General features: G+C 49.0%; 1 protein-coding gene across 1 annotated transcript; it reads right to left on the bottom strand.

The window, feature by feature from the left end:
- Window positions 1–18,909: 18,909 nt before the first annotated feature.
- Window positions 18,910–20,568, bottom strand: LOC123167612 (uncharacterized). Its single transcript, XM_044585451.1, has 2 exons — window positions 19,239–20,568; window positions 18,910–19,155 (listed from the first exon to the last, which is right to left on the bottom strand). The coding sequence occupies exons 1-2, from the start codon at window positions 20,481–20,483 to the stop codon at window positions 19,132–19,134; spliced, it is 1,269 nt and encodes a 422-aa protein (XP_044441386.1). The 5' UTR covers window positions 20,484–20,568; the 3' UTR covers window positions 18,910–19,131.
- Window positions 20,569–25,210: the final 4,642 nt, after the last annotated feature.

Here is a 25,210-nt window from a genome sequence, read left to right as displayed (position 1 = left end):
TATATTAGAGCATCTCTAGCATCGCAGCCGAATCCGGGTCGATTTAGGGTTTGCATCCTGTTTCCCCCATCCACCTCTGCCGCGAAACCTCTCCTTCGGCGAGAAATCCCAAGAACTCCAGCTGCGATTTGCAGCGCTGTCCCCCACCCGAACTTGCCGGAGATGTCGACGACTGCTGGCGGTCGGGGTGACCGAGGGGGGCCGGCGGACTCTGCGGGAATGGCGGCCGTGGCGGGTTCAGTGATGACCGCCCCGCAAGCGGCGCAACGATGCGGAGGCTGGGAGCTCCTCCCTCCGCCCGTCGGTGGACGAACGGCGGAGGGAGCAGGCGTGGATCCGCGGCACCAGTGCAAGGGCATGGGCGAACTTTCGCTGCCTCGACCACATCTTCTCCCCGACGCTCAAGCATCGTCGGGAGGCTGTGAAGGCATGGTGGGAGGCCAAGGAGTACCAACTCGCGCAGACCCTCTTTAGCACACTCATGTATCACACCCTCCACGGCAACCCGCCCCGCTACGATGTCGAGGGCGATGGCGATGGCGACGATGAGTAGATGTAGTATGCTACTATGCTTTCCGTTTAGTAGAACTGTTCAATTTCGGTTTATATTATGGTAGTGTGATGAACTCCTCCATGCTATGTTTGAACTCCGGTGATCTATGTTTAAGAGTGAACTACAAATTTGAATATGTGGTGTCAGTTGCGGGATCTATTCTAGCTAAGCGTTTTGCGTCCTGCAAAAGTCGTTTCCGGGATAATGTAAATGAGTTTTGCGGGACGGCTGGTTGCGGGATCTGCTAGACATGCTCTTAAAAAAGAGTCAATCGTGCAAAGCCACAAATTTTGTACCCAGGGTTCCACAAATTTACATGGTATGTTGTCTAATCTTTCACAAGGAGCCCCATATCAATCTAAATGGCTTTGACAGCAAAATTGGCACCTCAGTGTTGGTGGAGATGGTGCCAGCGGAAAATTTACATGCCGTGGGACCCTATGATGAACTTGCCTGTCGTTGCTGGAAGGGTAATTTTCGCACATTAGAGGTCAACTCGGTGCTGATTTGCAGCAGGGTTACAGCAAACCATCTTCTATGCTGGTATTAAAGAAGGCCATGGCCCGATGATTCTAGAGGTCGTGTGGTTTCCCGCATTGCTCCCTTTGATAAAGAGCTTGTGCTGCTGGACTCTGGAGAAGGAGCATTGCAGGTGGATCCAGATGGCCGTATCATCCTTCAAGGGGGGTGTTGTAAGTGTGCAATGCAAGGGAATGCTCACGGTTTCGATAGAAGCCTACTCAAAGGCAGGTGTTGGTCATGCAGACTGCGTTGAATTCAGGCCCGGAGTCTCTCTCACAAGTAAAGGTACTTGCAACCTTGATTCCGCAGGGTGAAGTTTATTACTGGTTGGCCCTTTAATGGCAAATAAGGATAATCTGATGTACAATGGCCACTGAGCTGAACTAATTAAATCCATATCTAGTGTTCCCATCCCAGTAGCAGCATGTTAAGGATGTCGAGGAGCTAATTATGTGGTAGTGTATCCATTAACAAGTCATGCTTGGTCAAGTGTGCAAACGTTTTTAGAGGTCATGTTATGTCAAGTCTCCAGACTATTTCTAAGTCGTGTTTGGTGGAGTGCTTCAGGAACCGTTTAGCTGTTGCGGCCAGTCTGTATGCTCTACTTTGTTGTTCTGTTATCGTGAAATGGTAGAACCGGCCGTGAGATCGCTTGAATAACAAAATGTTTAAAACTAGTACACTACTTTTATTTGTGTATCGGGTGTATGTCACTTTTGCGGTTTTGATTTTACGCTTCTGGGAATAAAATGCCGTCAGTTGGCTGTCATTGCTTAATCTCTCAATGCACAATCGGCATCACTGGCCCCTTTTCTCCAATTCTTTCTTATGTTTCAGAAATACAAGAATAAGACATCATTCGACATGAGTGGTGAGCTACCTCAAAAGCAAAGAAATAAAAATAAGACGAAAAGGAAAGCTGTTGTTTCTGTACAAAAATCACCAACAAAATGGCGTTAGTTGACTGCGCCACCCACATGAGTGGTTTACAGGTTCAGGAACGATTGCTATGATACAATTTTTTTACACAAGAGGTTACACTGTTACAGACACATTGCGGCTTGAGAGATGACATCAGAATTTAAACATAATTCTATTTGTGGATATCCTAATTGTCTGTAGTACCGCTCTAAGTCACAAGTCATGTTTAGATGAAGTGCAGTTGTTTTCGTGCCTGTCTTTATTGATGAGTCGTGTCATGCTGCTCTCTACCGTAGCATAGTGATAGTACATGTCAAACAAAAAAAAAGCATAGTGATAGTATATTATTAAAAAAAATCGATGAGTTGTTTTCTTGTATTTGTGCTGCATCACTGGCTCGTGGAAACAAAATACAACGACCACGGAGGAGGTAACGAGCCATCAGCCACCTCCCGCTACTTGCATCGGTGGCAGAGATATCATCTTCTTCGACAACCTCTTCCTTTGAGCCTTTGCGAGCAGAGTCGTTGGCTTGATCTGGCGATAATAGGTGTGACGCCCCCGATTCAATCGTACACTAATCATGCACGCAAACGTGTACGATCAAGATCAGGGACTCACGGGAAGATATCACAACACAACTCTAAAACATAAATAAGTCATACAAGCATCATAATACAAACAGGGGCCTCGAGGGCTCGAATACAAGTGCTCGATCATAGACGAGTCAGCGGAAGCAACAATATCTGAGTACAGACATAAGTTAAACAAGTTTGCCATAAGAAGGCTAGCACAAACTGGGATACAGATCGAAAGAGGCGCATGCCTCCTGCCTGGGATCCTCCTAACTACTCCTGGTCGTCGTCAGCGGGCTGCACGTAGTAGTAGGCTCCTCCGGTGTAGTAGGAGTCGTCGTCGACGGTGGCGTCTGGCTCCTGGGCTCCAGCATCTGGTTGCGACAACCAGGTAGAAAGGAAAGGGGGAAAAGAGGGAGAAAAGCAACCGTGAGTACTCATCCAAAGTACTCGCAAGCAAGGAGCTACACTACATATGCATGGTTATATGTGTAAAGGGCCATATGGGTGGACCGAACTGCAGAATGCCAGAATAAGGGGGGATAGCTAGTCCTGTCGAAGTCTACGCTTCTGGCAGCCTCCATCTTGCAGCATGTAGAAGAGAGTAGATTGAAGTCCTCCAAGTAGCATCACATAGCATAATCCTACCCGACGATCCCCTCCTCGTCGCCCTGTTAGAGAGCGATCACCGGGCTGTATCTAGCACTTGGAAGGGTGTGTTTTATTAAGTATCCGGTTCTAGTTGTCATAAGGTCAAGGTACAACTCCGGGTCGTCCATTTACCGGGGACACGACTATTCGAATAGATAAACTTCCCTGCAGGGGTGCACCACATAACCCAACACGCTCGATCCCATTTGGTCGGACACACTTTTCTGGGTCATGCCCGGCCGCGGAAGATCAACACGTCGCAGCCCCACCTAGGCACAACAGAGAGGTCAGCACGCCGGTCTAAATCCTATGCGCACAGGGGACTGGGCCCATCGCCCATTGCACACCTGCACGTTGCGTACGCGGCCGGAAGCAGACCTAGCCCCCTTAATACAAGTGCGAGCTTACATCCAATGGGGCGTGCGCCGCTCGGTCGCTGACGTCACGAAGGCTTTGGCTGATACCACGACGTCGAGTGCCCATAACTGTTCCCGCGTAGTTGGTTAGTGCGTATAGACCAAATGGCCAGACTCAGATCAAATACCAAGAACTCGTTAAGCGTGTTATTTAAGTAACCGCGGACACCGTCTCAACCTGCCCTGTCGCTCCGCCACAAGATCCACTCGCGGGTACTCCTACGAGCCGACCCGACTTTAGTCACCACAGGTGTCATGTATAGAGTATATAAGTATATACCCGTGATCACCGCCCAAGTGATCACGGCCCGATAGTATAGCACAGCAGACGGACAAGAATGTAGGACCACTGATGGAAAACTAGCATCCTATACTAAGCATGTAGGATTGCAGGTAAAGGTAACAACAGTAGTAGCAAGGATAGGCTATGCATCAGGATAGGATTAACGGAAAGCAGTAACATGCTACACTACTCTAATGCAAGCAGTATAGAGAAGAATAGGCGATATCTGGTGATCAAGGGGGGGGGGGGCTTGCCTGATTGCTCTGGCAAGAAGGAGGGGTCGTCAACAGCATAGTCGGTCGGGGCACCAGCAGCGGCGTCGGTCTCGTAGTCTACCGGAGAGAAGAGGGGGAAGAAACAATGAATACAATGCAAACAGATGCATGACGATGCATGACATGACAATGCGTGATGCTAGGTGTGCCCAACGCGGTACTAGGTGATACCGGCAAAGGGGGGAAACATCCGGGAAAGTATTCCCGTTGTTTCGCGTTCTCGGACAGATGGACCGGAGGTAAAATGTTGCAGGTTCACTATGCTAGGTACGTGTGGTGAATGAACGGGCTGCGTATCCGGATTCGTCTTGTCGTTCTGAGCAACTTTCATGTAGAATGTATTTTCATCCGAGTTACGGATTATTTTATATGATTTTCTAAAGATTTAATCATTTTCTGGAATTACTCAAATTAACAGAAAATGACTATGACATCAGCATGACGTATGAGTGATGTCAGCAGTAAACAGTACGGTTGACCAGGTCAAACTGACACGAGGGACCCACCTGTCATAGACAGTGGGTTAAATAGAGTTCAAGCTAATCTAATTTAGTTAGTAAAACTATTGGGCCCACCTGTCAGTGTCTATTTAACTAAACTAATTAGTTTTAATTATAAAAATGTTTATTTGGATAATTAACCAAGGGGGCCCACACGTCAGTGTCACTGGGCAGCCCAGTCGGCAGTTGACTGGGTCAACTGGGGCCCACGGGGCCTGCTGGCAGTGACCCTGGGGTGGCCCCAGGTGTGCCACGTCGGCGGTGGCCGGCGGCTCGACGCCGGCGACGAAAATACGGCGGAGGCGCTCGGGACCTCGCCGGAATCCACATACAGGGGGCCATTTGGCCCGTGCGTTGGCGTGTTCGAACGAGTGAGCAACGCCGCATCCAACGCAGGTGGCCACGCGAGCTGCGATGGCCGGAGCCGCCGCCGGCGACAGGGACGGCGGAGACCCGAAGCACGGCGAACTCGCGCGCGATGAAATGGAGGCCAAAACGGGCGGCGCGCTACTCCTACGGCGACTACTCGAAGCCACGAACGCGTTGGTGAGCTCGGCGGACCGGGACGAGCCCTACCGTGATGGCTACGAGCTCGACAGCGGAGCCCGGGCGCGGCAATGGCGTCGCGTCGCGCACAGCTTGCTGCGGCGCGTAAACGGAGCTAGGACGGGGAGAGGAAGGGGTGGAGCTCACCGTGCGGGCGGAAGGAGGCCCATGAGTGAACGGGAGCGCAGGGGGAGGCGGGCCGGCGGTTGGCCTGCTGGGCCAGGTGGGCCGGTCTTGCCTGTGAGCTGGGCCGCCTGGTCCAGTGAGGGGGGGTTCCTTTTCTTTTCTTTTCTTTATTTTTCTTTTCTGTTTTATTTCACTTTAAAATACTTAGGCACTTTCTAAAAAATTGTTTTCTCCACAATAATTACCAGTGCGATATTTGGCACCTACCGAACATTTTTGTTTTGACTTTTGAAAACTTTGGGTGTTTGTCACTAATTCATTTTTTTGAATTTGAAATGTTTTGAACTAACACTTGATTAGCAACAGTAACAGAGATGACATGGCATCATCAGGAGAGTTTTACTGTAGCCTAATTATCCGGGTGTTACAAATCTCCTCCACTACAAGAAATCTCGTCCCGAGATTTAGGAGGTAGAAGGAAACAATGCGGGGTATTCACCACGCAGGCGATCCTCGCGTTCCCAGGTGGCTTCATCTTCAGAATGGTGCGACCACTGGACTTTGAGGAACTTGATCGCCTTCTGACGTGTGCGGCGTTCAGCTTGGTCGAGAATGCGGACCGGATGCTCTTTATAGGAGAGGTCCTGCTGCAATTCGAGCACTTCATGATCCACGGCTCGGATTGGGTCCTTGAAGCAACGGCGGAGCTGTGACACGTGGAACACATCGTGAACCTGAGAAAGGTTCGGCGGAAGCCCCAGTTGGTATGCCACTTTTCCACGCCTTTCCAGAATAGTGAATGGGCCAATATAGCGAGGAGCTAGTTTGCCTTGATCCCGAAGCGGTGAGCACCCTTCATTGGTGTGACTCGAAGATAAGCCTTTTCGCCAGGTTGATAGACCATGTCTTTATGATGACGGTCATACTGACTCTTCTGACGTGACTGAGCAGTCTTGAGATTCTCACGAATAATGCGGACTTGTTCTTCGGCATGTTGGATAATATCCGGACCAAAGAATGGACGTTCCCCAGTTTCTGACCAGTTCAGAGGGGTTCGGCACTTTCGTCCATATAACATTTCGAAGGGGGGCATCTTCAGACTAGCTTGATAGCTATTATTATAAGAGAACTCAGCATACGGGAGAGATTCCTCCCATTTCTTGCCGAAGGAAATAACACAAGCTCGAAGCATGTCTTCGAGAACTTGGTTGACACGTTCAACTTGTCCTTGCGACTGAGGATGAAATGCAGTACTGAAAGACAGATGAGTCCCCATAGCTTCTTGGAAACTTGCCCAGAATCTTGAAGTGAATAAGCTGCCACGGTCTGAACTGATTACCAATGGAATACCGTGAAGTGAGACAATTCTGGACATGTAGAGAGTTGCAAGCTGACTAGCAGTGATCGTTTCTTTGACCGCCAGAAAATGTGCAACTTTGGAAAGTCGGTCAATGACGACAAGAATAGCATCATTACCTTTCTGTGATTTGGGAAATCCAGTGACGAAGTCCATCTCAACATGGTCCCATTTCCGTTCAGGAATAGAGATATATAGGTTGCAGAGTTCCAGCAGGCCTTTGATGTTCTGCTTTGATACGACGGCAAACGTCACACTCAACAACATAACGAGCAATGTCTTGCTTCATATTAGACCACCAGAATCTCTGACGGATGTCTTGGTACATCTTTGTACTACCAGGATGGATACATAGAGGCGTATCATGAGCTTCTTTCATAACTTCCTGAGTCATATCCAGGTTTTTCTCTGCACATGGCACCACTAGGTGGCCCTTGAAGTACAAAGTGCCATCTTCAGCAATAGTGAAGGATGAGGGCTTTCCTTCTGCGAGGTAGCGCTTAATCTTGTGGGCTTCAGAGTCATATCCCTATATTCCCTTGATGGAGTCCAAGAGATCTGGTTCGACAGCCAGGGTATTGAGCGAACCCTGGGAAACAACCCGGAGGTTCATCTTGCGAAACTCCTTAGGAGGGGGAGCGAGTGCACCCGGAGGAACAATATGGAGGTTCAGCTTTCTGAATTCTTCAACAAGCGAGGGCTGAACTTTGTGAACCTGGAGGTGGTTGCAGTAAGACTTGCAGCTCAAGGCATCAGCCATTACATTAGCCTTGCCTGGCGTATAGGAAATACCCAACTCAAAGTCTGCAACAATCTCCATCCATCTCTGCTGACGGAGGTTCAGGTCTGGCTGAGTAAACAGATACTTCAGACTTTGGTGGTCAGTGAAGATCTCGCAACGATTACCGAGAAGGTAATGTCGCCACTGCTTCAGCGCATGAATGGCAGCAGCAAGTTCAAGGTCGTGAACTGGGTAGTTCTCTTCGTGTGGGCGCAATTGCCGAGAGGCATAAGCAATCACTTTGCGGTCTTGCATTAGGACACAGCCTAATCCTTGACGGGAAGCGTCGCAGTAAATGACGAAGTCCTTCTTAGTATCAGGTGGAGCTAGAACTGGGGCAGAAGTCAACTTGTCTTTGAGTGCCTAGAAACTTTTCTGAAATTTGTCTGTCCATTGGAACTTGACGCCCTTATGCAACAGGTTAGTCAGAGGCCTGGCGATCTTGGAGAAGTTCTCGACGAATCGACGGCAATAGCTGGCGAGACCAAGAAAACTTCTGACTTGCTTAACGTTCTTGGAAGGAGTCCAATCAAGGATAGCCTGGACTCATTCAGGGTTGACGGCAATACCATCCTTAGAGATGACATGCCCAAGATAGGTTACTTCGGCTAGCAAGAATTCACATTTGGAGAACTTGGCATATAGTTGATGCTCTCGTAGCTTTTCCAGCACAACACGAAGATGTTCAGCATGTTCCTCTTCGTTCTTGGAAAATACCAGGATATCATCCAGATAAACCACGACGAACTTGTCGAGGTAATCCATGAATATATAGTTCATCAGACGAGAGAAGGTGGCTGGAGCATTGGTTAAACCGAAAGACATGATGGTGTACTCGTATGAACCATATCGAGTCACGAAAGCGGTCTTTGGGATATCCTCTTCGCAAACACGGATCTGGTGGTAACCCAACCTCAAGTCGAGCTTAGAGAACACTGATGAACCCGCTAGTTGATCATACAGATCGTTGATCCGAGGAAGAGGGTATTTATTCTGAATGGTAGCTTGGTTTATAGGACGGTAGTCTTGAACTAATCGGTTTGTCCCATCCTTCTTCTTGACAAAGAGAGAAGGTGCTCCCCAAGGAGAGCAACTTGGGCGAATGAATCCTTTGTGAAGAGATTTGTCGATTTCCTCCTTAAGCTCAAGGAGTTCATGAGGCGGCATCTTGTAGGGTCGCTTGGCTATAGGAGTGGTGCGTGGTTTCAAGTCGATGATGAATTCGACAGCTCTAGCGGGGGGAATACCTGGAAGTTCTTCAGGAAAGACGTCGAGGAATTCACGCACGACGGGAATGTTTTCAATGCCCTCGAGTGGTGCAGCGTTCAATGCATTCAATGCATAGAGCCTGGCCTCGGCATTTTGCACCAGATGAGCTTGGTAAGTAACTATTTCATCTGAAGGGTGAAGTAGATGGATGGTCTTAGTGGCGCAAACTATAGAAACAGTATGCGCTTTCAACCAATCCATCCCCAAAATGAGGTCGATGTTAGACGACTTCAGGATAATGGGAGAGACATAGAATTCCAGCCCTTCGATTTCCACGGGGACGTCGATGCTAACCAGGGAGGTTTGACACTGTCCCACGGGGGTTTTGACCACTACAGAGGTGTTCATCTCCTCACATTTAACGTCGTGCTTATATGCAAAATCTTCTGACATGAATGAATGCGATGCACCTGTATCGAATAAAACGGATGCTGGTACTGAATTTACGAGGAGTGTACCCATCACAGTAGCAGGCTGGTCTTGAGCTTCGTTCAGATCAACGTGGTTGGCATGAGCACGACCATAAGACTTAGCATTGTTGTTGCGGGGCTGGTTGTTACCACGGCCAGCTGCGGGAAGGGCAAGTTGATTCTGATTCTGATTGCAGTCCCTGGCACGGTGACCTGGTTGACCACACCTGTAGCACAGACCATTATTGGGAGTGGGAACAGGAGCTTGGGATGGTGGAGCTAGAAGTCTTGGCTGCCTAGATGGTGGTGGAGGCAGACGAGGTGCAGCATAGGTCTGCCTTGGGGCAGATGCATTTGGACGGTACATGCTGTTCGGGATCCATATCTTACGCTTCTGCGAGGGCGGGCCCGAAGATGAGCCCGTGTCACGGTTGCGCCTGTGAGAGCTCTGGTATTCCTGCAGACCAGTTTCGACATTGATGGCCTTGTTCACGAAGGTGGCGAAATCAGTAAAGTCATGCACTAGAAGTGCGAGCTTGATGTCAGCTTGAAGGCCGTCATGGAACTTCTCCTGTCTACGGGCATCAGTTGCGATGTCCTCTTCAGCATAGCGGGACAAGTCCAGAAACTCCCGCTGATAAGCTTCAACAGTTTTGTTGCCTTGGGTGAGGTTGTGGAACTCACGCTTCTTCGTCAATGACTCCCTGAGGAATGAAGCGGGCACGAAAAGCAGCTTGGAAGTCTGGCCAGGTGATGATTGTTCCAGCTGGCAGAGTACGCCTGTGGCTGTCCCACCATTGAGCTGCGGGTCCCTTCAGGAAGAAGGAAGCAAAGGTGACATAGCTGGCAGGGGCTACATCGGCAGACTCCATCTCATAGGTGATGTCACGGAGCCAGTCATCAGCATCTAGAGGCTGAGTTGAGCTGCGGTACACAGTTGGGTTGAGGCGCAAGAATTCCTGCAGAGTTATTGGGGTTGGCTGCTGGTTCATATTGGGGCGAGGAAACTGAGCCATCATATTTTCCATGAATTGGCGATTCAGTTCGAACTGTTGGATCATACCAGCCATGTACTCAAGTGGTGGTGGGGCATTGCCACCACTACCACGACCACCTGGTCTAACCATCCTGCTAATATATAACAGGGGTAGTTCAGCATTGAGAAATTTGCAAAGACAAGAATCATTCATGATGAAACATGCATAATGAAAGGAGCACGATAGCTATTACATAGTAGTCGGCATAACTTACAAAAGGGGTCATGCATAGAGTTCAGTACACAGAGTTCAGTAGATAGACTAAAACACCATAGGCGGCACACAGGCTCGCGGCGAATGCATCTAACACTAACAAGCAAGCTTACATCAGTCCCAAGAGGTACTGTGGAGGTAGGTGTAGCCTGAAAGCTGGCAGTGTCGCATCGGGAACTCCACATCAGCAACCTGGGGTCCGCGAATACTCTGGTGCAGAACCTGACGCTCAGGTGGCAGAAGAGGATTAAGTGCGGGAGAGTAACCTCCCACATCTGGCCAGCCGACACCCTGGGGCATCACAGTCCTGGCTGGGTAGATCGCAGAACAGGGCAGCTCTCTAGATCGGACAAAGGGGTGCAACAGCGTCAGAGCACGGTAAATGTGCTGACGGGCGGTGTACAACTCGTGGCGAAGAGCTCGGTTAGCTCGATCCAGCCCATCAGCATGCAGAACCAGGTTCTGATGGTAGAAGGGCTCTTGGGTGACAGTGGAGTAGGCAGCAGTATAGTATCCCTCCGCACCAACATCAGATGCGATAGCCAAGGTTGGAAAAAGCGGTAGGCGTAAGCAAGGCGGTTGGCCTTCGCCTAGTGCCTAGGCGGTGCCTAAGCGCCCTAGGCGTGGCCTAGGCGGTAATATAGTTTTTACCCGTACTGTATTTGTGATTATTATATGGGTGTTGATATTAGTTTAGGGCATATAAATAAGTTAATTACCATCTACTGCCATTGGAATATAATCCATTTGGCACATCAGCTCAATATGTGGCATGATTTCTTGCTTGGGTAGGCAATTCCTTGCTTGCCCTGCCTAGACCTCCATTTATGCCCTAGGCGAGGCGTTTGGCCATTGCCTAGCGCCTAGGCATGCCTAAGCGCCTCCTAAGTACTGCCTTTTCCAACAGAGGCGATAGCAATGTGCCTGAAAGGGGAGGTGTCCAACTCCCGATACTCTCCACGAAGACGTGTCAGAGCAGCATAAGCAGCATCGTGGACAGCCATATCGATTGTCACTCCAACACCATGAGCGGTGTGCAGCACAGTAGTGGAGTCATACTCCCAAGAGTAGAGGTGGACGATGGCACGTTACTGCTCCTGGTTAAAGTCCTGGTACTCCTCGTAGACGGTGTACTCAGGGTGCCAGCGATAACCCAGATAGGTCATCATCTCAGCTAGCACAACAGGTGATCCCGAGGCACCAATGGCCGTCGTGTGGCGCACGACCTGCCTCGTGGGTTCCAACTGAAAGCAAAGATGTTTCAAAGGAGTTAAATGACGGTGTGGGAATTGTTCAAAATACTATTCTAAGAAATAACTATGGCTTATCCAACTTTGGGGTGACTGTGGTCACGGGATCCTAGTGTTAGAGTTAGTAAATTCGTTTAACCCGAGTAGAAAAGAGTTCAGAGTCCCAGAGTAAAGGTCGCGGAGTAAAAGATCCTAGTACCACCCAATGGCGATGTGGGCCCGTAAGCCACACAGCCGTGTTAGTAAAAGTTTTGCAATGTCTAGACTCGACTTCGGCCAAGGAGTGTGGAAGGGGGATTCCTACAGGCAGTCGGCTCTGATACCAACTTGTGACGCCCCCGATTCAATCGTACACTAATCATGCACGCAAACGTGTACGATCAAGATCAGGGACTCACGGGGAGATATCACAACACAACTCTAAAACATAAATAAGTCATACAACCATCATAATACAAGCCAGGGGCCTCGAGGGCTCGAATACAAGTGCTTGATCATAGACGAGTCAGCGGAAGCAACGATATCTGAGTACAGACATAAGTTAAACAAGTTTGCCTTAAGAAGGCTAGCACAAACTGGGATACAGATCGAAAGAGGCACATGCCTCCTGCCTGGGATCCTCCTAACTACTCCTGGTCGTCGTCAGCGGGCTGCACGTAGTAGTAGGCACCTCCGGTGTAGTAGGAGTCATCATCGACGGTGGCGTCTGGCTCCTGGGCTCCAGCATCTGGTTGCGACAACCAGGTAGAAAGGAAAGGGGGAAAAGAGGGAGAAAAGCAACTGTGAGTACTCATCCAAAGTACTCGCAAGCAAGGAGCTACACTACATATGCATGGTTATATGTGTAAAGGGCCATATCGGTGGACCGAACTGCAGAATTCTAGAATAAGGGGGGGATAGCTAGTCATGTCGAAGACTACGCTTCTGGCAGCCTCCATCTTGCAGCATGTAGAAGAGAGTAGATTGAAGTCCTCCAAGTAGCATCGCATAGCATAATCCTACCCGGCGATCCCCTCCTCGTCGCCCTGTTAGAGAGCGATCACTTGGCTGTATCTGGCACTTGGAAGGGTGTGTTTTATTAAGTATCCGGTTCTAGTTGTCATAAGGTCAAGGTACAACTCCGGGTCGTCCTTTTACCGAGGGACACGGCTATTCGAATAGATAAACTTCCCAGCAGGGGTGCACCACATAACCCAACACGCTCGATCCCATTTGGCCGGACACACTTTTCTGGGTCATGCCCGGCCGCGGAAGATCAACACGTCGCAGCCCCACCTAGGCACAACAGAGAGGTCAGCACGCTAGTCTAAATCCTATGCGCGCAGGGGTCTGGGCCCATCGTCCATTGCACACCTGCACGTTGCGTACGCAGCCGGAAGCAGACCTAGCCCCCTGAATACAAGTGCGAGCTTACGGTCCAATGCGGCGCGCGCCGCTCGGTCGCTGACGTCACGAAGGCTTCGGCTGATACCACGACGTCGAGTGCCCATAACTGTTCCTGCGTAGTTGGTTAGTGCGTATAGACCAAATGGCCAGACCCAGATCAAATACCAAGAACTCGTTAAGCGTGTTATTTTGAAGTAACCGCGGACGCCGTCCAGGCCCAGGCCCACCTCTCGCCTAGGTGGTCTCAACCTGCCCTGTCGCTCCGCCACAAGATCCACTCGCGGGTACTCCTACGAGCCGACCCGACTTTAGTCACCACAGGTGTCATGTATAGAGTATATAAGTATATACCCGTGATCACCGCCCAAGTGATCACGGCCCGATAGTATAGCACAACAGACGGACAAGAATGTAGGGCCACTGATGGAAAACTAGCACCCTATACTAAGCATGTAGGATTGCAGGTAAAGGTAACAACAGTAGTAGCAAGGATAGGCTATGCATCAGGATAGGATTAACGGAAAGCAGTAACATGCTACACTACTCTAATGCAAGCAGTATAGAGAAGAATAGGCGATATCTGGTGATCAAGGGGGGGGGCTTGCCTGATTGCTCTGGCAAGAAGGAGGGGTCGCCAACAGCGTAGTCGGTCGGGGCACCAGCAGCGGCGTCGGTCTCGTAGTCTACCGGAGAGAAGAGGGGGAAGAAACAATGAATACAATGTAAACAGATGCATGACGATGCATGACATGACAAAGCGTGATGCTAGGTGTGCCCAACGCGGTACTAGGTGATACCGGCAAAGGGGAGGAAACATCCGGGAAAGTATTCCCGATGTTTCGCGTTTTCGGACAAATGGACCGGAGGTGAAATGTTACAGGTTCACTATGCTAGGGACGTGTGGTGAATGAACGGGCTGCGTATCCGGATTTGTCTCGTCGTTCTGAGCAACTTTCATGTAGAAGGTATTTTCATCCGAGTTACGGATTATTTTATATGATTTTCTAAAGATTTAATCATTTTCTGAAATTACTCAAATTAACAGAAAAGGAATATGATGTCAGCATGACGTATGAGTGATGTCAGCAGTCAACAGTATGGTTGACCAGGTCAAACTGACACGGGGGACCACCTGTCATAGACAGTGGGTTAAACAGAGTTCAAACTAATCTAATTTAGTTAGTAAAACTACTGGGCCCACCTGTCAGTGTCTATTTAACTAAACTAATTAGTTTTAATTATAAAAATGTTTATTTGGATAATTAACTGAAGGGGGGCCCACACGTTAGTGTCACTGGGCAACCTAGCCAGCAGTTGACTGGGTCAACCCAGTCAACTGGGCCCCGCTGGCAGTGACCCTGGGGTGGCCCCAGGTGCGCCACGTTGGCGGTGGCTCGACGCCGGCGACGAAAATACGGCGGAGGCGCTCGGGACCTCGCCGGAATCCATGTACAGGGGGCCATTTGGCCCGTGCGTTGGCGGGTTCGAACGAGTGAGCAACGCCGCATCCAACGCAGGTGGCCACACGAGCTACGATGGCCGGAGCCGCCGCCGGCGACAGGGACGGCGGAGAACCGAAGCACGGCGAACTCGCGCGCGATGAAACGGAGGCCAAAACGGCGGTGCGCTACTACTATGGCGACTACTCGAAGCCACGAACGCGTTGGTGAGCTCGGCGGACCGGGACGAGCCCTACCGTGATGGCTACGAGCTCGACAGCGGAGCCCGGGCGCGGCAATGGCGCCATGTCGCGCACAGCTTGCTACGGCGCGTAAACGGAGCTAGGACGGGGAGAGGAAGGGGTGGAGCTCACCGTGCGGGCACAAGGAGGCCCCATGAGTGAACGGGAGCGCAGAGGGAGGACACGGTCGACGGGGATCACCGGCGGCCGAGGCGGAAGGGGACGAGGTGGATCCGGCGCTGTGGTGCCTCCCGGCTCCAACGGCGGGCACCGGTCGACGTGGAGGACGACGACGGACGCCTACGGCATGTCGGGGGTGCAGGGCGATGACGGTGGCCGCGGGGACGACGGAGAACGGCGGCGAGCACGCTCGGGCAGTGGGAAGGAGGGAGCGGCGTGGATCTGGGGGGAGAGGGAGAGGCGCAGAGGCCGAGAGGGTGAGTGGGGGTGAGTGGGAGAGGGGCCCGAGGAGGCGGGGGCGCTGGCGACCTTATCCTCTCCGGCGTCGGTGCCGGCGAGGTGGTCGGGCGGGAGCGCGCCCCTGTTCCGACCTGGGTCGGGGTAACAGGGAAGGAGGCGGCAGGGGGAGGCGGGCCGGGGGTTGGCCAGCTAGGCCAGGTGGGCCGGTCTGGCCTGTGAGCTGGGCCGCCTGGTCCATTGAGGGGGGTTCCTTTTCTTTTCTTTTCTTTATTTTTCTTTTCTGTTTTATTTCACTTTAAAATACTTAGGCATTTTCTAAAAAATTGTTTTCTCCACAATAATTACCAGTGCAATATTTTGGCACCCACCGAACATTTTTGTTTTGACTTTTGAAAACTTTGGGTGTTGGTCACTAATTCATTTTTTGAATTTAAAATGTTTTGAACTAACACTTGATTAGCAACAGTAACAGAGATGACATGACATCATCAGGAGAGTTTTACTGTAGCCTAATTATCCGGGCGTTACAATAGGGTGGCTGCCTATCTAGATCAGGGTGACCTCCCATCGATTTGCTTGGCGCATCGTACGCAGCAATTCAATGAGATTTGTGTACTTTAGTGGTCGGATTTCTCGATGTTGTCCATTATTGACGTGAGCTATGGTGGTATAACACCGACAAGTTCAATTACGGTTGTGGCAAGAATTTGAAAGCATATAGTTGTAGTCATAGTCTTCCGTTTGTTTAGGGTGGTTTTCGTGCTTATGGGTTCTCTGTATCCATGTTGATCTAAGATAAAGTAGATATAGTACGTTCAAAAAACGGGATTGCTATCTCACATATAGATGTGAAATACTTATCTCACATCTAAGTCTAGAGCCGCTGATTATTTTTTCTTTAATATTCGCGCAACCTGATCACCTCGCTCGTGCGCTTGCTGGCGTCGTGGTCTCGCATGCGGCGGTCGTGTCGAGGTCCATACGAGTGGGAGGCGGACTGTTTTTGTTGTTTTTATTCGCGTTGTTGTGCTACCTGGCACTACTAGGGAAAACCTTGTACACAGAACTTTAGCAGTAACACTGGTTAAAATGGGGCGTTAGTGCTACATAGCAGTAGCGCGTGCACGTGAACTGCACAATAGATACGGGTGTAGCAGTAGTGCGTCTCCTGGGCATTGTTTGTCCACGTTCTCTTCGCATTCCAGCCCCCAGTGAAGTGAGGGACAAGGGAGGTTGTGGTTCCTCGGTTCACTTGCACTCCCTCATCCACTCTCATTCTGTTATGTTTTTCTTTTCTCTTTTCCATTTTTTTAAATTCTTGAAAGTTAAATGTTGATCATCAAACTGTGCGTTGTTTTTTTTCTTGTCCGAGTTACAAATTCATCTTCAACTCGTAACTTGGGCCTAACATTTTTTTCCGGTTGCAATCTCACCTTTGACTCGCAACTAGGTCACAATATATTTTTCTCAGTTGCAAGTCCACCCTCGACTTGTAACTAAGACCCAACCTTTTTTGTCCCAATTGCAAATTCACACTCGATCCACAACTGGAGCCTGATCTTTTTTTAGTCTCAATTGCAAGTCCACCCTCGACTCGTAACTGGGACCCGACCTTTTTGTCCCAGTTGCAAGTCCACCATCGACTCGTAACTCGGGTCAACCATTTGTTGTCCTATTTGATAGTCCAACCTTGACTCACAATTAGGGGTACACCTATTTTTTTAGGTTGCAAGTCCAATGTCGATTTGCAACTGAACCCAACATTTTTTTTCAATTGCATGTCCACCCTTGACTTGTAACTAGAGCCCGATATTTATTGTCTCATTTGCAAGTCCATCCTCGACTCGTAACTAGGGCCCAATTTTTTGTCCCAGTTGCAAGTCCACGCTCGATTTGTAACTGGGGACCAATTTTTTTATGCTAGTTGCGAGTCCACCCTCGACTCGCAGCTGGGCCTAGCCTTTTTTTTGTTCCTGGTTGCAAGTCAACCCTTGAGTCGCAACTAGGCCTGATTTTTTTGTCCCAGTTGCATGTCCACCCTCGACTCGCAACTGTGGCCCGACCATTTTTTCCAGTTGCAAGTCCACACTCGACTCGCAATTAGGATCCAACCTTGTTTTCCAAGTTGCAATCCCACCCTTGACTAGCAACCGGGACCCAACCAATTTTTTTCACAAGTCCATCATCGACTCACAACTGATGCCTGATCTTTTTTGTCTCATTTATAAGTCGATCCTCAACTGGGAGCCGACTTTTTTTGTCCCAGTTGCAAGTCCATCATCGACTCGCCACTAGGGTCCGACATTTTTTGTCCCAGTTGCAATCCGACCCTTGACCACAACTGGGCCACAACATTTTTTGTCCTAGTTGCAAGTCCATCTTCGACTCGCAATTGGGTCCCGACCTTTTTTGTCCCAGTTGCAGGTTCATGCTCGACTCGCAACTAGAACCTGACTTTTTTTGTCCCAGTTCCAAGTCCACCCTCGACTCGCAACTGGGGCCCAACCTTTTTTGTCCCAGTTGCAAGTCCACCCGTGACTCGCAACTGGGGGCCCCATCTTGTAAAAAACTTGTTCATATTTTTTAATAATATTCAGAATTTGGAAAAATGTTCACAATTTCCAGAAAATATTCGATATTTCAGAATTTGTTCCCAGTTCAAAAAATCTAAATTTGGTCAATTTTTTTAAAAAGAAAAACAGATATTTAAACGTCCGCACACAAGCTAGCATCGTCCCAGCACACTACCATCATTGCCGCTCACTTGTACTCCCTCCGTTCCAAAATAGATGACCCAACTTTATACTAACTTTGGGTCATCTATTTTGGAACGGAGGGAGTACGTGCAAAGCAAGTCTCAAACGAAACACGCATGCAAGCACCTCGATTGTATAGTAGCTAGCAAGATGTGCACGAGTAGCTTTTTTTTAGCGGCAACAGCCAAACTCTTTTGAGAGTGTAGTTGTACGCGTTGTAGCTTTTTTGTGTGTATATACTGTGAAAAAAAGAAAGAAAACAAATAAAAGAGGCCATAATATAAGATGATGTCATGTCAGATGTGAGATATTATCTCACATCTGGATGTGATATAGTCGGACCCTTCAAAAAATACATATGTGAAAAAAAGCAAAATAGAAATATGACTGAGAAACTTGTACCAACATTTGAATTTCATTGCGATTGCACAACTGAAAATGATCCATGGTCGTGTTCACATTGGATGAGAGCACATTGCAATTATATCACGAGTACGATATACATATTTGAATAAAAATGCAAAATACAAATGTGATTGAGGAACTTGTACCAACATTTGAATTTCGTTGCGAGTGCACAGTTGAGAATGATCTGTGGTCGTGTTCATGTTGTATGAGACCACATTGCAATCATATCAAGAGTACGATACATTTGTGAATAAAAAGGAAAACTACAAATATGACTGAGAAACTTGTACCAACATATGAATTTCAATGCGAGTGCACAACTGAGAATGATCCGTGGCCGTGTTTACATTGTATGAGATCACATTGCAATCATATCATGAGTACGATACATATGTGAACCAAAAAGCAAAATACAAATATGACTGAGAAACTTGTACCAACATTTGAATTTCCTTGCGAGTGCACAATTGAGAATGATCCGTGGTCGTGTTCACGTTGTATGAGATCACATTACATTCATATGACGAGTACATACCTTGACTTACTGTGAAGTAAATGAATTAAAGACGATTTTCCATGAGCAGAAGGCAGTAATCCTTCCTCATGTCTTTGGGAAGCGCCAAAAGTATCCTGAACTTGAGCTGGCTCCCATCACACGAAAGAACCCTATACGTTCTCAGCATGTCATCAGGCGTCAGGTCACCTATCTCCCGAAGGGTCGCCAACATCTCCCTAGGAGAAGCCATGGCCGATAAGTTGAGTTTAACTGTTAAAGCTGCAGCCGTCGGTGCTTGTTCATGGCGCTTCGCCGGAGGACGGCTGCGAGCGAAGTACTGGGAGATCAGGCAGGGGATCAAGTCGGGGGAAGAGGAGTAGTCGCCGTAACAGAAAACGGACCGCACCTCCATGCGCTTGGTGTCCACCTCGATCAGCCGTACCGCATGGTCGCCGTCAACGTCCTCCATATCGTATGGTCGCTTCTTTACCATGAAACAGAGGACATCGGGGTCGTCCAGGCTGACGATGAGGTACTGCGGCCTGATGCGCGGGACGACGCCGCCGTAGCCGGGGAGCGACCAGAGCTCGTCGGAGTCTACCACACCGACCATGTCCCACGTGGTCATGTCGTCCATCCTCAGCGTCCACGTGGTTATGTTGAAGGCGTAGCGGGAGCGCGAGCAGAAGGCGTCTCCCGGGCAGCCGCAGCAGCAGCGGGGAAGGACCTGCACGAAGCTCACCGCTCCCCCGCCGTCCGTTGTGCACACGCGGCGGTTGCTCGAGCCGCCGCTGTCTTGCGACCAGAGTTCCAGTTCCAGCTGGGGCTCCACGGGGAGAGACACGTATCGCAGCTGGGGCGTCTCCTCCCACGCGTCCGAGAAGATGACGCCGCGGTAGTAGTCCACCCAGCACAAGAACCGGTCGCCGACGGGGATGACCGCGTCGGTCGACCATAAGGACACCTCCTCCCGCTTGCCGTCGCCGTGGAGGATCGGAAGACGCTTGAGCTCACAGTCCCACCGACCGGATCTGAGCAGGCAGAGCTCGGCCTCGAGCGGCGCCTCTCCTTCTGTACCCCAGAGAGTCAGCTGCGCCACAAGCAGGTCCTCGTCGCCGCGGCGCAGGAGGGCAGTGGATTCGGCAGGCATACATCGCTTCCGCCCGGGTGCCCCCACGCGCCAAGGGGGTAGCAGCGACAGCGACGGAGGGCGGAGTGGGTCGGCGGCGGCGTCGCCGGCATTATAGACGAAGTAATCCGACGAGTCGCGTTCGTCAATACTCCACGACAAGCCACGTCTGCGTCTGCTGGTCTTGATCTCCATAAGGACCGAGTCCCCGTGGGCCGCGATGATCTGCGCGTGGATCCAGGTGCCCTCCGGCAGGCCGGGGCTGTCGACGCGAAGGCGTGACACTGCCGGTGGCGCCGCGAAGCGGAAGGAGACGCGGACAAGACGCCCTCCGGAGGCCTGAGCTTCCGCCACGGTCTCGGCGTCGAGATCCTCGCTCGGTGTTGCTATGGCGTCGGGATCCTCGCAGAGCATGTCGTCGGCATCATCGCGGATGTTGCCCCGGCGCTCGAGCAACACCCAGCGAGGTTGCCCCGGCGAAGGATCGCCGGATGGTTGTTGGTGATCCGTTCGGGTTTCCATGTCGATCGCGCGGATTTGCTGGAGATCGATCAATCGGCTGCGCGAGAAGCGCAGGAGGAGGTTTTTATTATCTGCAAAGAGGTTTTTTTTCTTTTAGCAAAATCTGCAATGAATTGAGCAAACCGACTTGTACTCCTTTTCTTTTTGAGGGCTACCGACTTTTACATGGGCTGTACGACGACTTCCCATGGCTCCGGCCCACCGCCATCCAATCTGCTTTAGATTTAGGGCATTTTGTAACTACTCAAAAGCAAACCCAAATGATAGATGTCACGTGTTGTATGAAGTAACACCCCTGAAGTTTTGACAACTAAAATTGTCATCCAAATAAAAAAGAAACCCCAAAGAGCTGAAACTTACAATCCAAACAAAAATTTATCATGCTTCACAACTAGAGCTCAGATTCCGGATAACTAAAGTTGCCATAAAAAACGTTAGGGTCAAATTGCTTCGTGCCACACATGTGGCACTTATCAGAGTAAATTGCATAAAACCACCACTTTGAGGGCTCGGTTTGCGAAAAACACTAGGATACAGATTCTCTGCAGAAAGCACCACGTCTTGCGTAATTGTTTTGCAAAAACCACTGATCGGCGGATCGGGCTGAGTTAAATGAGTTTATGACAGGTGGGGCCCGTTTTTCGCGTACGTGGCACTCCAGGCCGTCCCGACAGCCGTTAGACGGCGCCGTTCGGGCTCGTCGTTAGTCATCCACTCCCGCATCCGTCTCTTTTCCCCCTCCTCGATCCCGCCGCCGTCGCCCTCCCCCATTCTTCTTCCCCCTCCTCCTAGCTCCCGCCGCCGTCGCCCTCCCCCATTCTTCTTCCCCCTCCTCCTCGCTCCCGCTGCCGTCGCCCTCCCCCATTGGTGCCGTCGCCATTCCATAGAAACATAGAGATGCGCAGTCCGGCGAAAGGTGGAGATGCTGGTGGCGGCTCTCTGCCCGGCAGCGCCGCACACATCGTACGTAGTGGAGGAGGACCCGCAGTGGATCTAGGCGAGCTGTGCGCGAGCTCGAACCCTAGCAAGCCGTCGGAGGAAGAGGAGGAGGAGGACCCGCAGTATTCGATGGAATACAGGGCGGCCAGAGCATTCGCCGCGGCGGTGAAGGCCAATCCGACGGGAAGCCAGCACATCGCGTCATCCTTCGGCGGCGTATAGTGAGATCCACTTTTCTTTGCTCTTCCCTTCCCATTCTCCATTCAATTGCGTTGCGAGGGTACTCCTAGGATTAGTGTTCATATTGTTCTATCCTATCAGATGCAGTACAAGTGTCAAATGTTGTGATTTTGTTGTCATGTGCCCTAGGACATTATTTAGATTAGTTCAGATTATGTGCTTTGTTTGTCCTGTGCCTAGGGTTGACACTTTTAGATTAGTTCTGATGTTGTGCTTTGTTTGTCCTGTGCCCTAGGGTTTACATTTGGTTATTAGTTTTATTAGTGTTTCATTAGTGCTTTATATTATTTGCAGTCTGGATGATGAGGTTTGGGAATTGAGGATGCATTTCCATGACAGAGACAACATTGAGAGATCTATGATGGTGTCAGACATAACATTTTACAACCTAGTAGCACTGATAGAAACAGAAGGTTATGGATTTAAAGATTACATGTACTATGTCAGGGATCCTGGGCTAGGGATAGAAGGAATGGAAGAAATAGATGATGATGACAAGCTTGAGGAAATTCTAGACAACATAGCATTGCAAAATCAGAAGATATTGAATGTGACAGTTGTTAGGGCCAGTTCTCTCAATGCTGCAAGTATAAACACCAGCTCCAATGTTATTGAGCAGCAAATCCCTCTAGAAGAAATTGGAGAGCCCAAACTGTATCAGATAGATGAAGAAGGAGTGCTGTTCAGTGCACCAGATGTGCATGTAGCAGCAGCAAGTTCAGAAGCAGCAGAAGTGGAGCCAATGCCCATGCAGTTTCAAACACAGCATAGCACCAATTTGGAGGAGCAAGTTGCTTTAGGTTATGTACAAGTGGAAGAAAATCATGTATACAATTCAGAGGAGCAAATGGAAATTGAAAAGGTTATGGAGGAGACAAGGAGGAAGGAAATTCAAATGTTTAGAAAGAATAAGAAAAATAAAGAGAAGGTCACTTTTGTGAAGAGAAAAGCTGCAGTGATGGATAATGAGGAGGACAGTGATGATGATGATTTGGAAGAATATAGTGATATCCTTGCTAGGCTTGAGGAGATGAAAAGATAGAGGGAAGATCCACTCCTTCATTTTGAAGGGGAGACAAATGTTGAGGAAATGTATGAGACAGAGGAGGAGGAGGATGCACTATATGAGCCTGAAAGTGAAGAAGAGGAGGAAGAGGATGAAGAGGATGAAGAGGATGAAGAGAGTACTCTGGAGGAAGAGAGTAATCTGGAGCAGGAGCAAGATGGACAGAAGAAGAAAAAGAAGAAGAAACACAGAAAAGGCCCAACAAGCAAAGGACATGCAAGTGTAGAGGAGTTGTTTGAGGAGGACTGGATACCATCTTCTGATGAAGACAAGAAACCAATGGACTTGGGTGTGGAAGATGATGATGGTGCAGAGGCATTGGCATATGTTATGCCCAATGGCAGGAAAAGCAGAGCTAAAAAGATGAAGGAAAGGTTATGGTATGATGAGAAGAGAGCTCACCCAGCTGAGCAATTTGTGAAGCATCTTTGCTTCATTGATGTGTACCAGTTCAGGAATGCACTTCAAACAATGCACATTGCACAGAACAGGAACTATGAGTACCATAGAAATTGCAGTGACAGGGTTATAGCACAATGCATAGATGAGACATGCCCTTTTTATATAGCAGCTTCTCAGATTGAAAATGAGAAGACTTTTACCATAAGGAAGCAGTATGTGGTGCACACTTGTCCTTCTGTGTCAGAGAACACAAAAGTTACTGCTAAGTGGGTTGCAAAGTTTTGTGAGGAAGCAATCAGAAATGACCCATGCACAACAATCACTACTATAATTAACACTGCAAAGAGCAAGTATGGAGTGGAAATATCAACCCACATGGCATACAGGGCTAAGAAGGCAGCAAAGAATGTTGTGTTAGGAGATCAGAAGGCCCAGTACACCAGGATTAGGGATTATTTGCAGGCTGTGCTAGATACTAATCCAGGTTCAAGGTGTATAGTGACAACAAGACATTTGAGGGAGCATCCAAGCACAAACCCTAGGTTTCATGCATTATTCTATTGCCTAAATGGATGCAAAGAAGGGTTTCTCAGTGGCTGCAGACCATTCATAGGTAATTCCTTGGTATCTAATGTGTGTTTGAATAATGTGTGTTTTCAAATAGTTTGCCTAATGTGTTAACTTGTTATAGGTCTGGATGGATGCTTCATAAAGCTCACTACTGGTCAACAGATCCTTGCTGCTACTGGAAGAGATGGGAACAATAATATATTTCCCATTGCATTTGGAATTGTTGATAAGGAGGACACAGATTCCTGGACTTGGTTTCTGTATCAGCTGAAGGTAGCACTAGGTGGCCAATCTGGGAAGTTTGGCAAGTACACAATAATTTCTGATAGGCAGAAGGTAATGAAATCCACTTGTGCTAGCTTTCATTTAGTTCTTTCTAGTAGTTAGTTGCATTTAGGTGTAGCTACTTTTTGTACACAATCATTTAGTTCTTTGTAGTAGTTACACAATCATTTAGGTGTAGTCACTAAGTTAGCTTTACTTCAATTCACACAGGGCCTACTTAAAGCCATAAACAGAGTCTTTCCCAATTGTCCACAAAGGTTTTGCCTGAGACACATTTACCAGAACTTTCAAAATGCTGGGTTTAGAGGGCCAGAATTAAAGAAATACATGGATGAAGCAAGTTACTCATACACTGAACATGGTTATAATGTTGCAATGGATGAGTTTAAGAGAGAGTGTGAGGCAGCATGGGCTTGGCTTAGTAAAATCCCAAAGCACACTTGGGCCAGACATGCCATGGACACAAATTGCAAAACAGATTTAGTAGTTAACAACTTAAGTGAGGTTTTCAACAAGTGGGTTCTAGATGTCAGGGCTAAGCCAATAAGGACCATGGTTGATGGAATTAGAACAAAATTAATGGTCAAGTTTAATGCAAATAGAACCAAGACTCAGACTGTCAGATGGGAGATTTGTCCAACATATGCAGAGAAATTGGAGGAAGCAAAGAAGTGGTCTAGAAACTGCCAATCATTGATGGCTGGCCCCAACCTTTACCAAGTTACCAGTGAGGAGAGAACATATGCTGTCAACCTAGCACATAGGACTTGTGGTTGTAAGAAGTGGGATATGACAGCAGTTCCTTGCAATCATGCTGTTTCTACTATACACAAGGCTAAGCTTCAGCCAGAGGACTTTGTTGATGATTTCTTCAAAAAACCTATGTACCTAGCAGCTTACAGTCCTATAATATATCCTGTACCTGGCCCTGACATGTGGCCAAGGACAGATAGTTTGGACATTGAGGCTCCTGTTTTCAAAGAACACGAGGGCAGAGCACAGACTAAGAGGAGAAAGGGCCAATTTGAGAAGCCAGCTCCCAAAGACACTTCAAGAATGGCCTCAATTACCTGCTCCAACTGTAAAAAGGTGGGCCATAGGTACACCAATTGCCATGATGCTCTAAAGCCTGCACTTGCTATGAGAAAGAACAAACATCAGGTAACCACTCTGCTATGAGAAAGACTAAATTTGTTGTTACTTTGTTGCTTACTAATATTAAACT

This window comes from Triticum aestivum, chromosome 7D (assembly GCF_018294505.1).
Source record: "Triticum aestivum cultivar Chinese Spring chromosome 7D, IWGSC CS RefSeq v2.1, whole genome shotgun sequence".
Taxonomy (NCBI): Eukaryota; Viridiplantae; Streptophyta; class Magnoliopsida; order Poales; family Poaceae; genus Triticum; species Triticum aestivum.
This window is presented reverse-complemented; position numbering and strand designations above follow the sequence as displayed.